The sequence below is a fragment of the Trichogramma pretiosum genome, unplaced genomic scaffold (genome assembly GCF_000599845.2).
Source record: "Trichogramma pretiosum strain Unisexual culture from Peru unplaced genomic scaffold, Tpre_2.0 scaffold59, whole genome shotgun sequence".
NCBI lineage: Eukaryota > Metazoa > Arthropoda > Insecta > Hymenoptera > Trichogrammatidae > Trichogramma > Trichogramma pretiosum.
This window is the reverse complement of record NW_019641668.1, coordinates 49,191-66,070: the sequence shown is the minus strand read 5'-3', so window position 1 is coordinate 66,070 and position 16,880 is coordinate 49,191. Positions and strand designations below refer to the sequence as shown.

Genomic DNA, 16,880 nt, shown 5'->3' with positions numbered 1-16,880 from the left:
CTTTCTACTTCCTTAATCCATTGAGATTCGAGTGATAGTTGAAATTTTATTTTTTTATCTTCAATTCATTGACTGGTTTTTACTGTGGGAGTGTACGATACGTTTAGCAAGATGTGATGTAACGTTTATTATTGAATTCCGAAAATTCCACTCTCAAAACTACATGACTGCTCTCAATACCGATAAATATCCCATGGATGTTTTGATTGACTGTAATGACGCGTAATGAGCCATTATTACAAAAGCCAGAAGCACAGAACAAACAATCGGAGAAGTCTCTTACGTCGGTAAAAGTTTGGTAGCACAGATCGGTAAATTTGCCGGCGGTCAAGCGCAGGGGTTTCTGCGATCTGGCCATGCACAGTATTAGCAGTCTTGCGTTCTCCGGCCTCATGTCGATCCAATTGCAATTGTAGTAAGCCTCGCAAACTCGATTGCTCTGGAAATATATGATGAATGAAAATATACATAATCTTGAACGATCGTCGCGTGAGCTGATCGTCGTGATCGAGCAAAACCACCGCCTCACACCTCCGCGATTAAACTTTCACCGACTGTACAGTGGGCGTAGAGAACGAGCAGGACCAAGAAGATGAAAGCGAATAAGGAGACCAACACTGAGTATTCTCCGATCGATAGACACTAGAAACGAAACAACGCCACAGGGTTTAAGTAAATAATGTCATTTGCACACTGGTAGAAATTTTCATCAATAATAATGGCCCAATTACTAAAAAATTATTATTTAAATTTTTTGAAAAAACTCACTATTTATACAATTAATTTCAGTGATTTTTCTATTACAGTTATCTTAAAAATATTGATCGCATTTTAAGTAAACCTAAAATTCAAAATTTTCAACCACTTCAAATGTGCTTACATCATTTTCGGCATCCACCACTAGATGGCGACTATCATTACCTGCAAATCTGCAAGTGTCAAAGTCAAAATAATCGTATAAGTTAGAGTAAGGTTTTAACGCGGCAGGTTTACATCTATGTGGGTTTTGGGTCCTTTTACGTCAAGTCTCCAGGGGTGCGCGCGACCGGCCTTATTAAGCCAAACTGCTCAATTTGTAACTCGTCAGAAAAGCATCTAAATGCACCTATAGAAAAAATATGAGCCATATAATTTCGATGGGAAATTACCTCAGCTTTCCGATTAAGAGGTCAGATTTTCAAAAATTTTCCATTTTCCCCGAGAAAATTGCCGGAAAACCTTTAAAGTCGAATATCTCAAAAAGGGTATTTTCAAGATTTTTTTAAATAGTCTCAATCGAAAGCTGAGGAAATTTTCTATAAATATGCAAGTTTTCAAAGAGTGGAATTGATTATTATTTAGTGAAACACAGCGACGAACGTGTAAAAACGCGACTTTTCGGCCCTCGCGGCAGCAGCCAAATCTCACGTTTTTACACGTTTGTCGCGGTATTTCACTAACAAGGAGACCTTTTCAGGTCCGGGTCAAAGATCTTTATCAAACTTTTTTGGGGATCTTCTGGTACTCAATACTGAAGCTCCCTGTGCTAAGTTTGATCTCATGGGCCTTGGGGCCCATTTTGTAGAGGATTTTCCACATTATAAAAAAATCTTTGTAATTTTCCATATCGATATAGAACTACTTAAACGAAAAAATGCAACGATTAAATGTTTTAAAATTTTTCAAAGAATCTGCTTGAATTTTTCCAGAATTTTTGGGACCATCTATCACTTAATTCAAGAGGCCCAAATTTGACGCCTTTTTCATAGATTTTAGGACTCCTTAAAGAGAGTGGTAGGTGGTCCCAAAAATTCTGAAAAAATTCAAGCATATTCTTTGAAAAATTTTAAAACTTTTGATCGTTGCATTTTTTCGCTTAAGTATATAGAAAATAACAAAAATTTTTTTATAATGTGGAAAATCTTCTACAAAATGGGCCCTAAGGCTCATGAGATCAAACTAAGCACAGGGAACTTCAGTATCGGGTACCAGGAGACCGAAAAAAAATTTCGGAGCAAATCCATGACCCAGTCCTGAAAAGCTCTCCTTGTAAGTAATAATCAATACCACTCTTTGAAAACTTGCATATTGATAGGAAATTTCCTCAGCTTTCGATTGAGACTAGTTAGAAAAATCATGTAGCTCATATTTTTTGTTGGTGCATTTAGATGCTTTTCTGACGAATTACAAATTGAGCAGTTTGGCTTAATAAGGCCGCTCGCGCGCACCGCTGTAGACTTGACGTGAAATGACTCATGTACAGCGGTTTTATACTCTGGCCGTTGCATTGTTAAAAAAAACATTTCCGTCGATGCCCGTCCAGACCTTTTAATTCTTTTTATTTCCAGGAAACTTATTTGTTTGCCTTATGCAGTAGCCATAAAATGTTGAAAATTTCTACCACGGGCAATCATATTATAATAATACCACTAAAATACCACTAAAATTTGATATCCCAGAAGACAGACGAGCGACGTGGCTCCGATCAAATGACCGAACTCGATAGCACTGAAGGCCTCTTCTATGATTTTACCCATCCTAAAAAGTTTAAGTCCGTAAAAATAAGCATGACAATAAAAAACGCATGCGAAGACTCACCTGAGTAATTTGGCGTGACGAGCCACGTGACGACGCAGTTCCTTGGCGTCGCCGTCGATCTTTTCGATCCTCATCGACAGCACGGCCAGCTGTCCGGACAGATGATAGACCAGGGTGACCATGAGGCAGTCGGCCGCGCTCTGGCCGAAGCCGCTGATGAAGACGAAGGGCAGATACGAGCCGTAGGTCCAGAAGTACGTGGGCGCGTCGTCGAGCTCGTACAGGACGTAGAAGCGATAGGGCAGCAGAAATATCAGCGTCGAGTTCGGCTCGCCGTTCGCCCCGAAGTAATCCATAACTTGAGCAAAAAGTTGAGTACGCGCATATCAGTTGGCAAATAAGAGAAAACTTACCCGGGCCCAACTGTCCCAAAAGCGGCTTGACGTAGAAAGACGTGGCGGTGAAGGCCGTGTTGCTTATCAGCAGCTTCATGAACGATTTGGCTTTGGCGTAGAAGGGCACGAACTTGGCCACCTCCTCGTCCGTGTCGTAGCTCTTGGCCTCGAAGTCCTTCTCGGCCGCGGCCAGCAGCTCGCCGAACTGACGATTCCAGACGCGCAGCATGAGTATCCGCACGAATATCTCCGTGAACGCCATGTTCTCCATGAGATTCAGCATGACGTTTTGCGGTCGGTCGATGTAGACGAGCAGGTCCATGTACTCGAGGAACATGTCGTACGAGTAATAGCCGAAGGTCAGGACGAAGAGGAGGAGGTTGGGACTGTCGGGCCAGAGGCCGAGGAACGACATGAGGCGCCGATTCCATTGAAATACTCGAGCTATCTTATCGAGCTTTTTTTGATTCTCCTAAAAGAAAAAGAACATTAGAAAATGTATATCAAAGTACAGCGTGTGTATTTGTTGAGAATACAAAGCTTACCTTTACGTTCAAAGTCTCCATGATCGCGGCCTGTTATTTCTGTAAATTGACAAAACGCTTACACACAGGCCATTAGCCGCATCGACGAGTCAATATTTATTTTTTGCTCCCTCGTCGAAGACACCGCGAGGCCATTGATTAATTGCCCTGTGATCCACCTACGCCTTACTTTGACCATGTATTTTCGCCGAGTAATCATTGTTATTATTGTTTCTGTAGAGCGTCCGGATCGAGCGAGCTGAGACAAATTATACATAACTAAGCTAATTGCAGCGCGCCCGTTGACTAATTGCTATAGGTACATCTTTGAATCGAGACGTAATTTTGTTGATCGGTACATAAAAAAACTACCGAGTACACCGAAATAACTGCAAAAGTGACGCGCAGAAAACTCTACAGAAGGAAATAATTTTGTTCGGTAATTCCATGTTTGCATGTTTTGTCAATAATTTATTCAAGATATTTTAATAATACTACTTGTTTCTTCGTGCGAATTACACAAATTGGGTTTTCGAACTTCGCGGTAAAACAAAGTTACAGAAAAAAATGAAATAATGTCAAATTTGTAGATCGTTAAGATTCACTCTGCATCACGGTTCTGAATACCGACAGATATCCCAGGGATGCTTTGAGGCTCTGAAATGGAAATATGCATCGAGAGTAAGTACGAATCCGATCACTACGCGTATAATAACAAAAGCTCACGCTCGTATAAGTGGCGAGACTGAGAGTACTGAAACTGCCAGCGTTCAAGGTCAAAGTCCTGGACGAGCGAGCCATCGCCAGGACGAGCCACCTGGCCGTGCTCGGTGGCATCTCGTTCCAGCGACAGTCGTAGTAGGCCCCGTGCAGTCTGTCGCTCTGCAACAACAAAAAAAAGAAAAAAATATTTTCTTCCTCGGTATAATCGAGAGATTATAAACGCCTAGACCCACTTCGGTTATGAGGGTCTCGCCGACGGTGCAGTGAACGTAGAGCGACACCAGCAACAGGCACATCCAGACGATGAAGGACGGCAGCAGGGCGTACTCTCCGTTCGCTAAACACTTTTCGTGCAGTTATACAATATGCCAGGATTAATCGTTGTAAGATAAGCAATTTTTTACGCAAGTATAATAAGAAACGAACCCAAAGCAGCTGGTAGCCAACCAGGCAGACGAGTAGTATGATGCCGGTCAAGTGGACGAGCAGCATCGCGCTGAACACCTTGTTTATCTGCTGGCCCATTCTATAAAAGACCCGATCTTTACATAAAGTGAACAAAAACTGAATGAAAACTCAATCACCTTTACTATTTTTAAAGCAAAAATTAACCAAAATGATTTAATTCTCAAAATTAATCATTTTGATTGAAATTACTCAAAAACTTCGTGATACTTGATTTATAATTAAAACCCGCATTCACCACTAGATGGCGAGCACCTATTACTTTAAATCAGCAAGTGGCAAAGTCAAAATAATTTTATATAAGTCAGAGCACGGTTCTCATGACTGAATAATTGTTTTCAATGGTACCTGAGCAGACGCGCGTGTCGTCTCAAGCAGTTGGCCAGTTGCTCGGTGCAGTCGTTACCTGGCTCGATGCCGCGAATTCGCGAGGCGAGCACGGCCATCTGCGCCGCGACGTGATAAACAAGAGCGATGAGGCAGCACTCGCCGCTGCTCTGATTGAAAAAAGTCACGAGGACGAAGGGTGCGTAGGCGGCACTGGTCCACAGGTAGCTCGCCGGCTCGTCGACCCGGTGAAACGCGTGGAAGCGGTACGGCAGCTGGTACACGATGCTCGAGTTCGCCGATGATCCGCGCATGTATCCCAGAACTGCGTGAGAATCGGGATTAAATCATCAGGATTCAACGCGGAACTTGATAAATCTCACTTTGATCCATTTGGCCGGTGAACGGCTGCATGAAGTACGACGAGGCCGTGGTGAAGAGATTGACGAAGAGAAACTCGATGAACACTCGAGTCCTGAAGTAGTAGCGGCGCAGCGTCGCGATCTCCTGGTCCGTGTAATCCGCGGCGAAGTCGCTCGCGACCTGGCCCAGCAGCTGGCCTATCTCGCGGTTGCCGAGCCACAGCGACAGCGTGTAAGCGTAGATGTGCGTGAACGCGGCGTTCTCCGTCAGATTCAGGACGACGCGCTCGAAGTCGCCGAGCGACAGCACGAGGTCGAGGTACTCGAGGCCCATCGCCGTCGTGAAGTAGGCGAGATTCAGGTAGAAACGGGCGAAACTGAATTTGCCCGGGTAGAGGCCGATCACGCTCAGGAGCAGCTCGTTCCACTCGAAGACTCGGCTGCAGTAGCGCAGCTTCTCCTGCTTTTTCCGCTGATTGATATAAATACAATCCGCGAGAGAGTAAATGTATGAGCGTCTTCTATATTTGCGTCTTTCCATAAAAATGTAACATTGATGAAAAAATTTTAATAGTTCATTGGACACGAGATGAGATACGTAATAGAATGAATTTTATTTAATAATTTGTAAATATAATTGAATTAATTTTGAAGCTATACATTGAATGAACATTGGAGCTCTGTGTTCGCTATGTGGAAAGAATGTGCGATCAGCTCCACCCAGCCCTCTGTGGAGCGAATGTGGCATGAACCCCAAAACACACAGGTCATGCCCGCGATGTAAACAACAGAGCAAAGTCTACAGCTCTCAGTGCTCTTCGCCAGTTTTTAGTATAGTTCGCTCGATCGACACCGAAACATTATATTACGTTTTTACGAGATTCCCAGATGGATCCAGTGATTCGCTCGATTGTGCTGTCGGGTAATTTTCATTTTATGAAATAGACCGGGAAAAACAGAAAAGTCCCAGGGCGCGTGAAATAAACATTAGATTAGCACGTGCACCAGGACTTTCTTTTTTTTCCGGTATAGGCCAGTATGCGATTTTACATACCCCGTGGCCCGAAAATAGCAATATTCCGTTTAGCGCTGCAGCGGCTGGGAAATGCTCGTTTCGGGTCGCTCGTATGTTAATTATATTATCGACATATTTGACAAAATTCTTAAATTTATTGGGCTTATTTCAGAGTGAAAGAGGAGCCTATTGATGTGTCGTTTATGCAAAATAATTCTGAAATGATTGATGAGAAACCCGACATTAAAAACGTCCTAGTCCTACCAGTTTCACGAGAAAATTCTGTAAGTAACATATTGATAATTATATGTAACTCGTGTTTTAATTGTTTTTTAAATAAATTCTCACATAACTTCAATTTTCCAACAGACCCATAATAACATCGGAAAATCTGGCGTAAATCATAAAAGTGTACTTAATGACGGAATGAAAATAGTTTTTGAATGTAAAGACGTCAAGCTCGACATTAATTTAATGGCTATCGGAAAAATTGACGATGATTATTTGGGGATTGCAAAAGATAATGATGGTTATGAAATTTAAGATATAATTAAAACAGAAAGCGCAGGGGTAGTGGAACAAGAATTTTTTGGTGACGCAGAAGAATCGAATTTCAATCTCGACTGTGAACAAGTCGAACAAAATAAAACAAGAAGAATGACAAAAAAGTTGAACAACAAACCTAATCTCAAAACACACATCGATGCAACGCATAATGATAAGACCCACGCATGTGATATATGCGAAAAGACATTCACAATAAAGTGTAATCTCAAAATTCACATAGATTCGGCGCATAATGGTGTTAAGTTAATTTGTGATCTTTGTGGAAAAAAATTCTCGTTGAAGGGTAATCTCAAAACCCATATCAATTCGGTTCATCATAAAATTACTCATGCATGTGATATATGCGGAAAGAAATTCTCACATAAAAGCTATATGAAACGTCACATCGAATCGGTGCATCATAAAATCACTTTAGCATGTGATATTTGCGGAAAGAAATGTTCAACTAAGAGTAATCTCAAAATTCACATTGATTCGGTACATAATAAAATCGTTTATGCATGCGATATATGCGGAAAGACATTCACACAAAAGAGTCATCTTAAAACTCATGTTAATTCGGTTCACAAGGGCGTCAAACATGCATGTGATATTTGCGGCAAGTCATTTACTCAAAAAGTTAGTCTCAAAATCCATATCAAAACGCTGAATAATGGTTTTAGACATGCATGTAATGTATGCGGAAAGACATATACACAAAAAAACAATCTCGAAAAACACATCGTTAATGTTCACAATGGTGTCGCACATGTATGTTTACGTAAAAAAATTGAAAATAAAGTACAGCGTTAAACGTCACATTCATGCGGCACTTTACTCACACCCTATAATTTAATAAACTTAATGAACGTAGTAATGTAAAATTTAATAAACATTATCAGAATACTAATTGAATATTTTTCATGTATGATAATGTCCTTAAGTTCTCTAATCTTGCAGTACAGTAAAAAAAGAATGTTCAAGTTTAAAATGTTGAGCCTCTTAAGTTTATGTCAATTTTAAAATGCTAGTTTTTGGGCGATGAATTTCAGTAATACTGTTTACACTATTTGCCACATAAATTAATCTAATAGGGATTAAGCATAAGTTGCCGAAGAGTTTAAAAAAAATTTCCTACCGCGAATTGCGACGATAGAAATTCTTTTTTTCCTAAAGAAAAAAGTCTTTTTTTCAAACTGCATTGTTACAGAGTTTTCTGGTGTAAAACCCCCTTTTTTCGATCTAGTCCTTAACATTTTTTCGAAAATTTGCATTACAGATATCTTGCATACGGATTTCCTTGTCCGCATTAAAAAAAAGTAACTGGCTTGGTAAGCATCGGCGATTATATACTCACTCGTTCCGAGTCGACGTTCATTATTGCAAGCTCGCTATATCGTACGCGATGTTGTTTATAAATAAAAGCTCGCAGCGAAGCGATCGGCCCGAAGCGACGCAATAATGTCTCAATCGACGTTTTCGCGATATAGTCTTTCGCGGGTGAAGCGCGTTCCGAGAGCTTCGCTGCGAGCGACCGCAGAGACCGCAAAGCTCGATCATTAATTCATCGAACGACCCGCGCGGCTAATCTCGGCCGCTCGAATCGATGATTATTATAAACGAAAAATAACCGCGATCATTTACGTTTTATGCTCCCGCGCGCGGGCATAAACATAATTATCTCGGTATAAGCTAGCTTCGACACGGCGCGTATAAATACAAGCCGCGCATCGACGCGGTATTGATTTTGTAAAATGAAAAAAAGAAATAAAAGACGTCGCAGCAGCGCGTACAGCTCGTTCACAGTAGTACCAGGCGCGCGTATTACACACGCTCGGTGCGTGGCTATACGACGTAAATTCCTTCGCGAAGCCGGTCGGCAGCGTGAAAATCCCGTCGGCAGCTCAGATATCTGCAGCAGTCCGGAGTGATGAACGTATGGATATATAGTAATGTGTATACACGCGGCTCTGCGCTCTACACACTGCTGCGCTCGATCTCGCCGTATGCACTTTGTGCGCTGCATCGTATGGAGCGCGCAGTCAGAACGTACACAAGCACTGGAGAGGGAGAGAGAATTGACTCGTGGTGAACGCGAATATATACATATAAGTAGTGCGAGTATACGTGTGGGTACGTATATGCGCTTGCAAAAACCTACGCATAGAGAGAGAGTGGGCAACTATCATTGGCCGCGCGTACGATCGCGCAGAGTTGCCATCGTCGTCGTTGCCGCTGCAGTCAGTGCCGAGCGCGCCGCAGCTTATATAGCTTATGTGCCGATTCCCCCCGGCAACGATCGTCGTCGTCGTGTCGGTTCAATCGCGCACGAGCTGGGAATCGTCGTCGTGTCCAGTCGCGGTGCGGTGCATACAATTTCCTTCGCTGCGCGCCAGCTCGATCAGTTCGGTAGAACGCGGCCAACTATACGCGGATATATAATAAGCTATATCTATATAGGTGTTGCTAGCAGCCGGACGCGCGTGTAAATGTGCTTGTATTCCGCGCCAATTGGCAATCGCCGCCGAAGCCAACTCCAAAGACGGCAGCAGCAGCAGCAGCGACGTCATGTACCAGGCCCGGAAGAGTAGAGTCGAGAATCCCCGACAATCGGCCGGTCGACTGTCCGTCCTCACTTTTGCGTAAGTCTAACAACTCGACTGTATACGATTCCGTCGTTACGCCAATGTCGTACGAAGATCGCGAGCCTATTATATATTTATGCACATACTTTCTTATCGGCGTGAGCGCGTACGAACAAATTCGGACAGTCGTTTACCATAATGCACACTCGCATGCAGCAGTCGTAATCGGGGGCTTTTTAGCGGTCAAACCTGTTGTGCAGCTGCGCGCGTGCGAGTGCCCGATGCGGTAGCAACAGCATTTCGCAGCAGCGCACACGTGGGCGCGCTTTTTTGCACGCGCGCATTATTGGCCGCGCTATCTGTTGCAATTATATGCATATGCGTGCGTGGTAATTTTCTCGACGCAGCAACGCCGAATGCAGTGCACGCGAACGCTCGATCGTTCGTTGTATCGTTATTGCTTTGGAAAACATTTTTGTTGCGTTTATGAGCTGCTGCAGGTGCGCTGCGACGATTCAATAGCCCGTCGACGAGTCGCTCGCAGCTGTTTTGCACACTTTTGTCAAGGCGATTGTTTCGCGATGCACACGTGCATCGACGCTTCTTCGAAACGTGCTTTTCTTACAACGATCATAGCATATTATTATTGAAAACCGAACTGAAAACTATCACGACTATGCAAGATACAGTCATCACGAATCCGCTCTGTCGGCAGATCTTTTTTCTTCTCGATGCATATTATAATACACGCGCGATAATATAAAAGGCGTGAGCTCGTGCTCGAGATAAAGCTCGGAATCGAATTCATCCTTCAATAATACTTAGTAGACGCTCGGAGATATTCGCGCGAGATTCTATATATATATAATATATATGTGTATCGTCGGCGCGTCTCGAGCCTCGTACGAGCGTCGAATCAAACACATTGCACACAAGGGGCTTTTGACGTCGTTAAAAAATATTAAACCATGGTTCAAGGCTCACGGCCTGTGACGGTATTAGTATAGCTCGAGGCGCGCGCACGATACAAAAGCGCAGCCGTACGTATGCGCTCGAGTCTCGAATCGTAATTGACGATCGAGCCCCTGCTAAAAAAAAAGCTCATAAGTTTAATTTTTGCGCACAGATGGCTATTCAAGACGTTCATCCGTGGCTTTCGGCGGGAATTGAAGCTATCCGATCTGTACTACCCGCTGGACGAGCACTCGAGCCACAACGTCGGCGAGCGGCTCAGCGCCGAGTGGTCCAGGCGCCAGCAGCGGGACCCGAGCGAGGCGAGCCTGCTCCGATGCATATTCAGCTGCTTCGGCCGAGAGATCGTTCTGGTCGGCCTCGTCCAGGCCTTTCTCGAGTTCAGCATCAGGTAGGCCGATCAAATTACTTACATGTATATGCGGAGATAAATAGATGCGCACGACGCGTCGCACGTGCCGCGCGCTCAATGCGAGAGACGAGCAGCAACAGCAGCACGTGCGGAATCGAGGCCAGCACGCGCCGATCTTTAACTCTCTTCTTGCTCTCTCGTGCGCGCAGGTTATCTAGGCCGTACATTTTATTGCAATTGCTCAACTACTTGAGCGAGAAGCAGCTGCAGCAGCAGCAGCAGCAGCGGAGCGAAGGAAGCGACAGCCAAGGCATGGCCAAGAGCGAGGCTTACGCCTGGGCCGGGGCGCTGGCCCTGGGCGTCTTCGTGGACTGCTGCGTGGCCCATTTGTGCGTCCAGAGCCTCATGCACATGGGCATGAAGATACGCGTGGCCTGCTGCTCGCTCGTCTATCGCAAGATCCTCCGGGTACCGCTGAGCTTCGCCGCCAACGATCGGGACAACGGCGCCGGGACGAATCTCGGCCAGGTGCTCAATCTGCTGTCGAACGACGCCAGCCGCATCGACAACGCCGTCTACTACCTACACTACATCTGGATATCGCCCCTGCAGGCCCTCGTGGTCTTTTACTTTCTGTATCGGGAGGTGCATTTGGCCGCCTGCACCGGCATAGCCCTCCAAGTGCTCTTCATTCCGCTGCTCGGTGAGTAGTCGACTATGAGTACTATACGGCACACGATTCTCGCCGCATCATCGCGCCATTAAAGCACTCGCGCGCGAGCGAATTGATAGCGAGGCTCGCGTCGCGCCTCCGTTACTTTATAGAGTTGGCAGCTATCATTTGATCGCGCGGCAATTAATCGCAGCAACAGCGATTTTGACGAGCTGCTCGTGAGCAGAGATTAACGAGCGATGAACACGCTAATCGTTCGAGTTTTATGTAACCGGTAAGCAGCCGAGCCTATTGTTCCTTCATCCGTTTGGTTTTTTTTTTCAACTCAAGTAAATTATACAATCGCAACTCGAGCGTAAAAACAAACTTTTAAAATGTATTATATATTATAAAAATTGCACCTATCGAAGGTGCGTCATTGTACGTATAAAGATTCGAACGCAACATCTCGATCGCAAATTATCCCTTGATCGCTTGAAAAATGACGCAAGAACTTTAGGATTTTTCGGAAGAATAACGAATCGCCTGACTAGCAAATACACGACGAGGACCGACGAGCGGCTGCGCCTCACCAACGAGATAATCAAGGGCATACGCGCCATCAAGATGTACGCCTGGGAGAAGCCCTTCTCGCTGCTCGTCGATCGCATCAGAAAGTGAGCCATCGTCTTGTTTTCTTTTTTTTTTTTTAGAGCTTACAAAATAATACAAGTCGAGGTACACGCGTGTGCCTATAGTAGCCTAATACATCGTAGTCGCAGACGCTTACAACATAAGCGTGACTCTAATGTATGAGCGGCTGTGCACTGCCTGCCATGCGTGTACTCCAGCTCGAGCTGCTGCTCTTGCTGCTGCCACTGCCACTGCCTGTTTGCTTTAAACGAACTATTATTAGCGATTCAGGGTCGCCCGTCAATAACATTTTTCCAACTATACGGAGCGCATTTTCCGACCATTTATGATAATCTCTCTCTCTCTCTCTCTCTCTCTCCCGCTTTATCTCATAAATTCGAATAAATGCTCTGCTACTCGTTGAATCACTAACCGATACTAATATAATGCCAGACGATAAAGCGCGATTTTTTTGAGCTCGTACTGTCTTATCAACGCTTACTGTATGGCAAAATTGCTTGATCGGTATATAGCGTATTGAAGGTCGCGCGCAATCCTCGCAATGCATTTTTGTTGTTGTTGTCGTTGTTGCCCTTTAGAAAGGAGATGCACGTCGTGAAACAGGAGTCCATCGTGACGGACATGAGCCTGGCCTCGGAATTCTACATCCCTCGGCTCTGCGTTTTCATCACCATACTGGCTTACGTCTTGCTGGACAATAGCGCCAACGCCGAGAAGGTCTACTTCGTCGCGGCTTTCTACGATGTGCTACGTATGAGCATGTACACCCTCTTCCCCATGTGTGAGTTTAAATGAACTTTTCCGTTACCCCTCGACGTATGTGCATTATTTTAAATTTATTTCCCCGAGTAGGCTTGCACGACGTAGCGGAGGCTATGGTTTCGCTGAAACGCTTGCAGAAGTTCATGCTGATCGAGGAGCTTCCTCCCCAGCCAGCCCTGCAAAACTTGGGCACCGGCATCAACGACGACACCAACGAAGCCAATAACAGTAGTATCATCGTTTTTAAAAATTACTCCGCCAACTGGAGCGAGAAGCACAAAGTCCTGTCGGGCATCGATCTCGAGATCGAGCGCGGCTCCTTGATCGCCATAGTCGGCCAGGTCGGCTCGGGCAAGAGCAGCCTGCTGCACGCGATCCTCCGAGAAATTCCGCAGCTGGCCAGCAATGCCGGCTCGAACCTAGGAGAGGTGCGCGTCCTGGGGAGCTGCTCCTACGGACCCCAGGAGCCCTGGATCTTTGCCTCGAGCGTGCGCCAGAACATCCTGTTCGGTCGCCCGTACGAGCAGGCTCGTTACGATCGGGTACTGGGCGCCTGTCAGCTGCGCAAGGATCTGGAAGGACTGCCGCACGGCGACGAGACTCTGCTCGGCGAGAAGGGAATCAATCTGAGCGGGGGACAGTGCGCCCGAGTGAGCCTGGCCAGGGCTGTTTATCGAGACGCCGACATTTACCTGCTGGACGATCCTCTGTCGGCCGTCGACGCCGTGGTCGGTCGCGACATCTTCTACCAGTGCATCAGGGAGCTGCTGAAGTTCAAGACGGTCGTCCTGGTCACTCATCAGTTTCAGCATCTGGAGAAAGTCGACCAAATAGTCGTACTCGACAGTGGCTCGATCAAAGCCGTTGGGACATTGGCGGAGTTGCAAGACAAAGGCATCAATCTCATTCAAATGATGCAGAGCAGCAACAGCGGCGACTTTGACGAAAGCAAGGAGAGCTCGAGCAAACCAGCTCGGACAAAATCGACGACGATCGAGCCGGAGAAGGAGACGGTGGTCACTGCTAACGGAAAAGTAGCCGAGAAACAACATCGGCAACAGCAGCAGACCGAGGAGAAAAAGGTCGAGGGGAGCATTTCAGCCACCACTTATCTCGCGTACTTCATGTCCAGTAGAAACATACCCCTGGTCGTCATGGTGTTCGTGGCCAGTCTGGCGCATCAGCTCGCCGCCAGCGGAGGCGACTACTTCCTCGCCATTTGGGTCAACAAGGAGGAGGAGTACGCGAGCAGCAACGGCTCACTGACCGACTATAACAACAACAATAATGCCAGTGGCGGCATCGACCGAGATTGGTACATCGGCGTTTACGGGGGCATAACCTGCGCCACTATCGTTCTCTGCCTCCTGCAGTCCTGGACGTTCTTCGAGATGAGCATGCGGATAGCCAATAACTTGCACGCCAACATGTTCTCGAGCGTCATTTCCACGACCATCGAGTTTTTCAGTGCCAATCCCTTGGGTCGCATCATGAACAGGTATAAAGCCTTTGCTTTCTCTCTTTCATCGTTATAATATGTAAAGCGCATGGACGTAAGAAAATAACATTAAATTTGATCCCGTGCTTTGATATATATACAATTATTTTGAATTTACCACTTGCAGATTTATGAATACAGATACTCGCCATCTAGCGGTGGAGGCTGGTTTTAATAATAATAATGAATTTTCATGATTTTTTTTATGGTATTAATATTAATTTTCTATAGCAGTGTTTAAATTTAAATGTAGAATTAAATCTTTTTAGTTTTTATTTCATTAAAAATCATTTTTAATTTGAGCTGTTAAGTAAGAAAATAAATCGGTATTTGTACAGTAATTTTCAACGAAAATTTCATGCAAAATAATCGCAAATAAAATTCATTATTTTCATAAATTCGTTTATTTCTAACAGTGAAAATTTGACTATCTAGTAAAACGTTGTCTTGTTATCGTTGCAGATTTTCCAAAGACATGAGCATCGTCGACATGGAGGTGTCGCGAGCCATGATAGACGTCATTCAAAACGCCATACACATCTTGGCGGCGTTCGTGGTTGTCACCAGCGTCAATTTCTACCTCATTGTACCCGCCGCGCTCTGCTTCTGCTGCTTCTACACGTTCTCTCTGTTCTTCATCAAAACCAGTCGGAGCGTCAAACGATTGGAAGGACTGAGTAACGATCCTTAAAATTATCTTTTTCATCTCGCTTGCTTGCGGGCTTTTCATATATGAATGTTTTTATACTGCCGCAGCCAGATCCCCGGTGTACGGCCACATAAGCGACAGCATCCGCGGCCTGACGACGATCCGAGCGCTGCGCGCCCAGTCGGTCCTCGTGGACGAGTTCGACGATCATCAGGACCTGCACTCGGCCGCCTGGTTCATCTTCTTCTCGGGCTCTCGCGGCCTCGGCATGTATCTCGACGTGTTCTGCTCCTGCTTCCTCACCTGCGTCCTCTTCACTCTGCTGGCCTTCGACGCGCGTACCCTCGCGGGTGACGTGGGCCTGGCCATCACCCAGTGCATGATGCTGCTCAACACTCTCCAGTGGGGCGTGCGGCAATTCGCCGAGCTCGAGAATCAGATGACCTCGGTCGAGAGGGTGCTCGAGTACTCGAAACTGCCCAGCGAGGCCGAAAGCTTAGATGGTTATAATAGTTCGGCGAAAAAACGCAATGGTACTACAACTACTACTGCTCTGTCGGAGATCGGCGCCGAGGAGACGACTGCTCTGACCGAGATCAAATTACAAACAAAAGTTCCTACTGACTGGCCCAGTAGAGGGCAGATAGAATTTAAAAATGTCACTCTCAGATACGAGAAGAGGGGAGCGACGATTTTAAAGGGCTTGGATTTCACGATCGAAGGCTGCGAGAAAATCGGTATAGTCGGAAGGACCGGTGCGGGAAAGTCTTCCTTGATTAATTCGTTATTCCGGCTGGGCTACGTCGAGGGAGACATTTTAATAGACGATGTGCCAACCAGCCAGCTCGAACTGCTTACTCTCAGGTCCAAGGTGAGACTTTTGTCATTTTTTTTCTTGCTATCAACATTCAATCTCCAAACTTGCGCCTTCAGATCAGCATCATTCCGCAAGAGCCGATTCTCTTCGAGGGCAGCTTGAGGAAGAATCTGGACCCATTCGGCGAGTGCAGCGACGCGTCACTGTGGCAGGCCCTGGACGACGTCGGCATGAAGTGGAGCCTCGACGGCCTCGAGGCCTGGGTGGCCGAGGGCGGCTCGAATTTCAGCGTGGGCCAGCGCCAGCTGCTCTGCCTGGCTCGTGCCATCGTACGGCGCAATCGCATACTCGTCCTCGACGAGGCCACCGCAAACGTCGATCCCTGCACGGACGAGCTCATCCAGAAGACGGTGAAGAAGAAGTTCGAGGACTGCACGATCCTCACGATCGCTCACAGGCTGCACACCGTCATCGACAGCGACAGGATCATGGTCATCGACGAGGGAACCGTAGCGGTAGGTTGTAACACGCGTGTAATTTTGAGCTATACATTATCATGGACTTAATTCGTTTCATATCCTTTGAAAATTCAGGAATTTGATCATCCTCACATTCTGCTCACCAAAAAGAAGGGATTTTTGTACGATAATGTTCAACAGTCGGGAGCAGCGTCGGCTCAAGTTCTCATGAAGATTGCAAAATTAGTAAGAAGCTAGTTTATCGAGTCCCGCGATCTTGCGTTTTTCATTCAATGCATTCGTTTTATTTTTCAGAATTATGACAAAAAATTGAGAAAAATTTGAATGTGACCCGACGCAAATAGAACCGCAAGCAAGCAAGAAATGTCTCGAAAGAATCAGCGCACGAACGAAAGAAAGAAAGAAACAGTGATAACTCGTAAGATATCTCATAGAAAGTGTTTTCAAGCCTACATGCATTTATTATCGTATATGATTTATTTTTTCATCGAAATAATAAAGCATCGACGAATTTTTATATAAGTATATTGTAAAGCAGAAACTATTAAAACAAGAATTTCAAGTTTAAAAATATATTTTTATTTAG

At 45.5% G+C, this 16,880-nt stretch overlaps 3 protein-coding genes across 4 annotated transcripts; 1 reads left to right on the top strand and 2 right to left on the bottom strand.

Annotated features, from left to right (window-relative positions):
* Positions 1–31: 31 nt before the first annotated feature.
* On the bottom strand, positions 32–3,524 carry LOC106654937 (putative odorant receptor 92a). The gene is made up of 7 exons (XM_014375096.2): positions 3,458–3,524; positions 2,931–3,384; positions 2,578–2,875; positions 2,418–2,517; positions 532–642; positions 284–439; positions 32–210 (listed from the first exon to the last, which is right to left on the bottom strand). The coding sequence occupies exons 1-7, from the start codon at positions 3,476–3,478 to the stop codon at positions 160–162; spliced, it is 1,191 nt and encodes a 396-aa protein (XP_014230582.1). The 5' UTR covers positions 3,479–3,524; the 3' UTR covers positions 32–159.
* Positions 3,525–4,030: 506 nt separating this feature from the next.
* LOC106654513 (putative odorant receptor 92a) lies at positions 4,031–5,854 on the bottom strand. The gene is made up of 6 exons (XM_014374432.2): positions 5,335–5,854; positions 4,973–5,276; positions 4,586–4,685; positions 4,393–4,503; positions 4,163–4,318; positions 4,031–4,093 (listed from the first exon to the last, which is right to left on the bottom strand). Exons 1-6 carry the CDS (start codon positions 5,852–5,854, stop codon positions 4,031–4,033), a joined length of 1,254 nt encoding a protein of 417 aa, XP_014229918.2.
* A 3,278-nt stretch (positions 5,855–9,132) lies between these two features.
* Positions 9,133–16,870, top strand: LOC106654884 (multidrug resistance-associated protein 4). Of its 2 annotated transcripts, XM_023460322.1 has the most exons (12): positions 9,133–9,235; positions 9,335–9,516; positions 10,586–10,822; positions 10,993–11,486; positions 11,956–12,112; positions 12,668–12,870; positions 12,942–14,349; positions 14,812–15,026; positions 15,106–15,869; positions 15,932–16,330; positions 16,409–16,519; positions 16,589–16,870. In XM_023460322.1, the coding sequence occupies exons 1-12, from the start codon at positions 9,149–9,151 to the stop codon at positions 16,616–16,618; spliced, it is 4,287 nt and encodes a 1,428-aa protein (XP_023316090.1). In that variant the 5' UTR covers positions 9,133–9,148; the 3' UTR covers positions 16,619–16,870. The 2 variants fall into 2 exon arrangements, with proteins under 2 accessions (XP_023316090.1, XP_014230472.1); XM_014374986.2 differs by having other exon boundaries at positions 9,133–9,516.
* Positions 16,871–16,880: the final 10 nt, after the last annotated feature.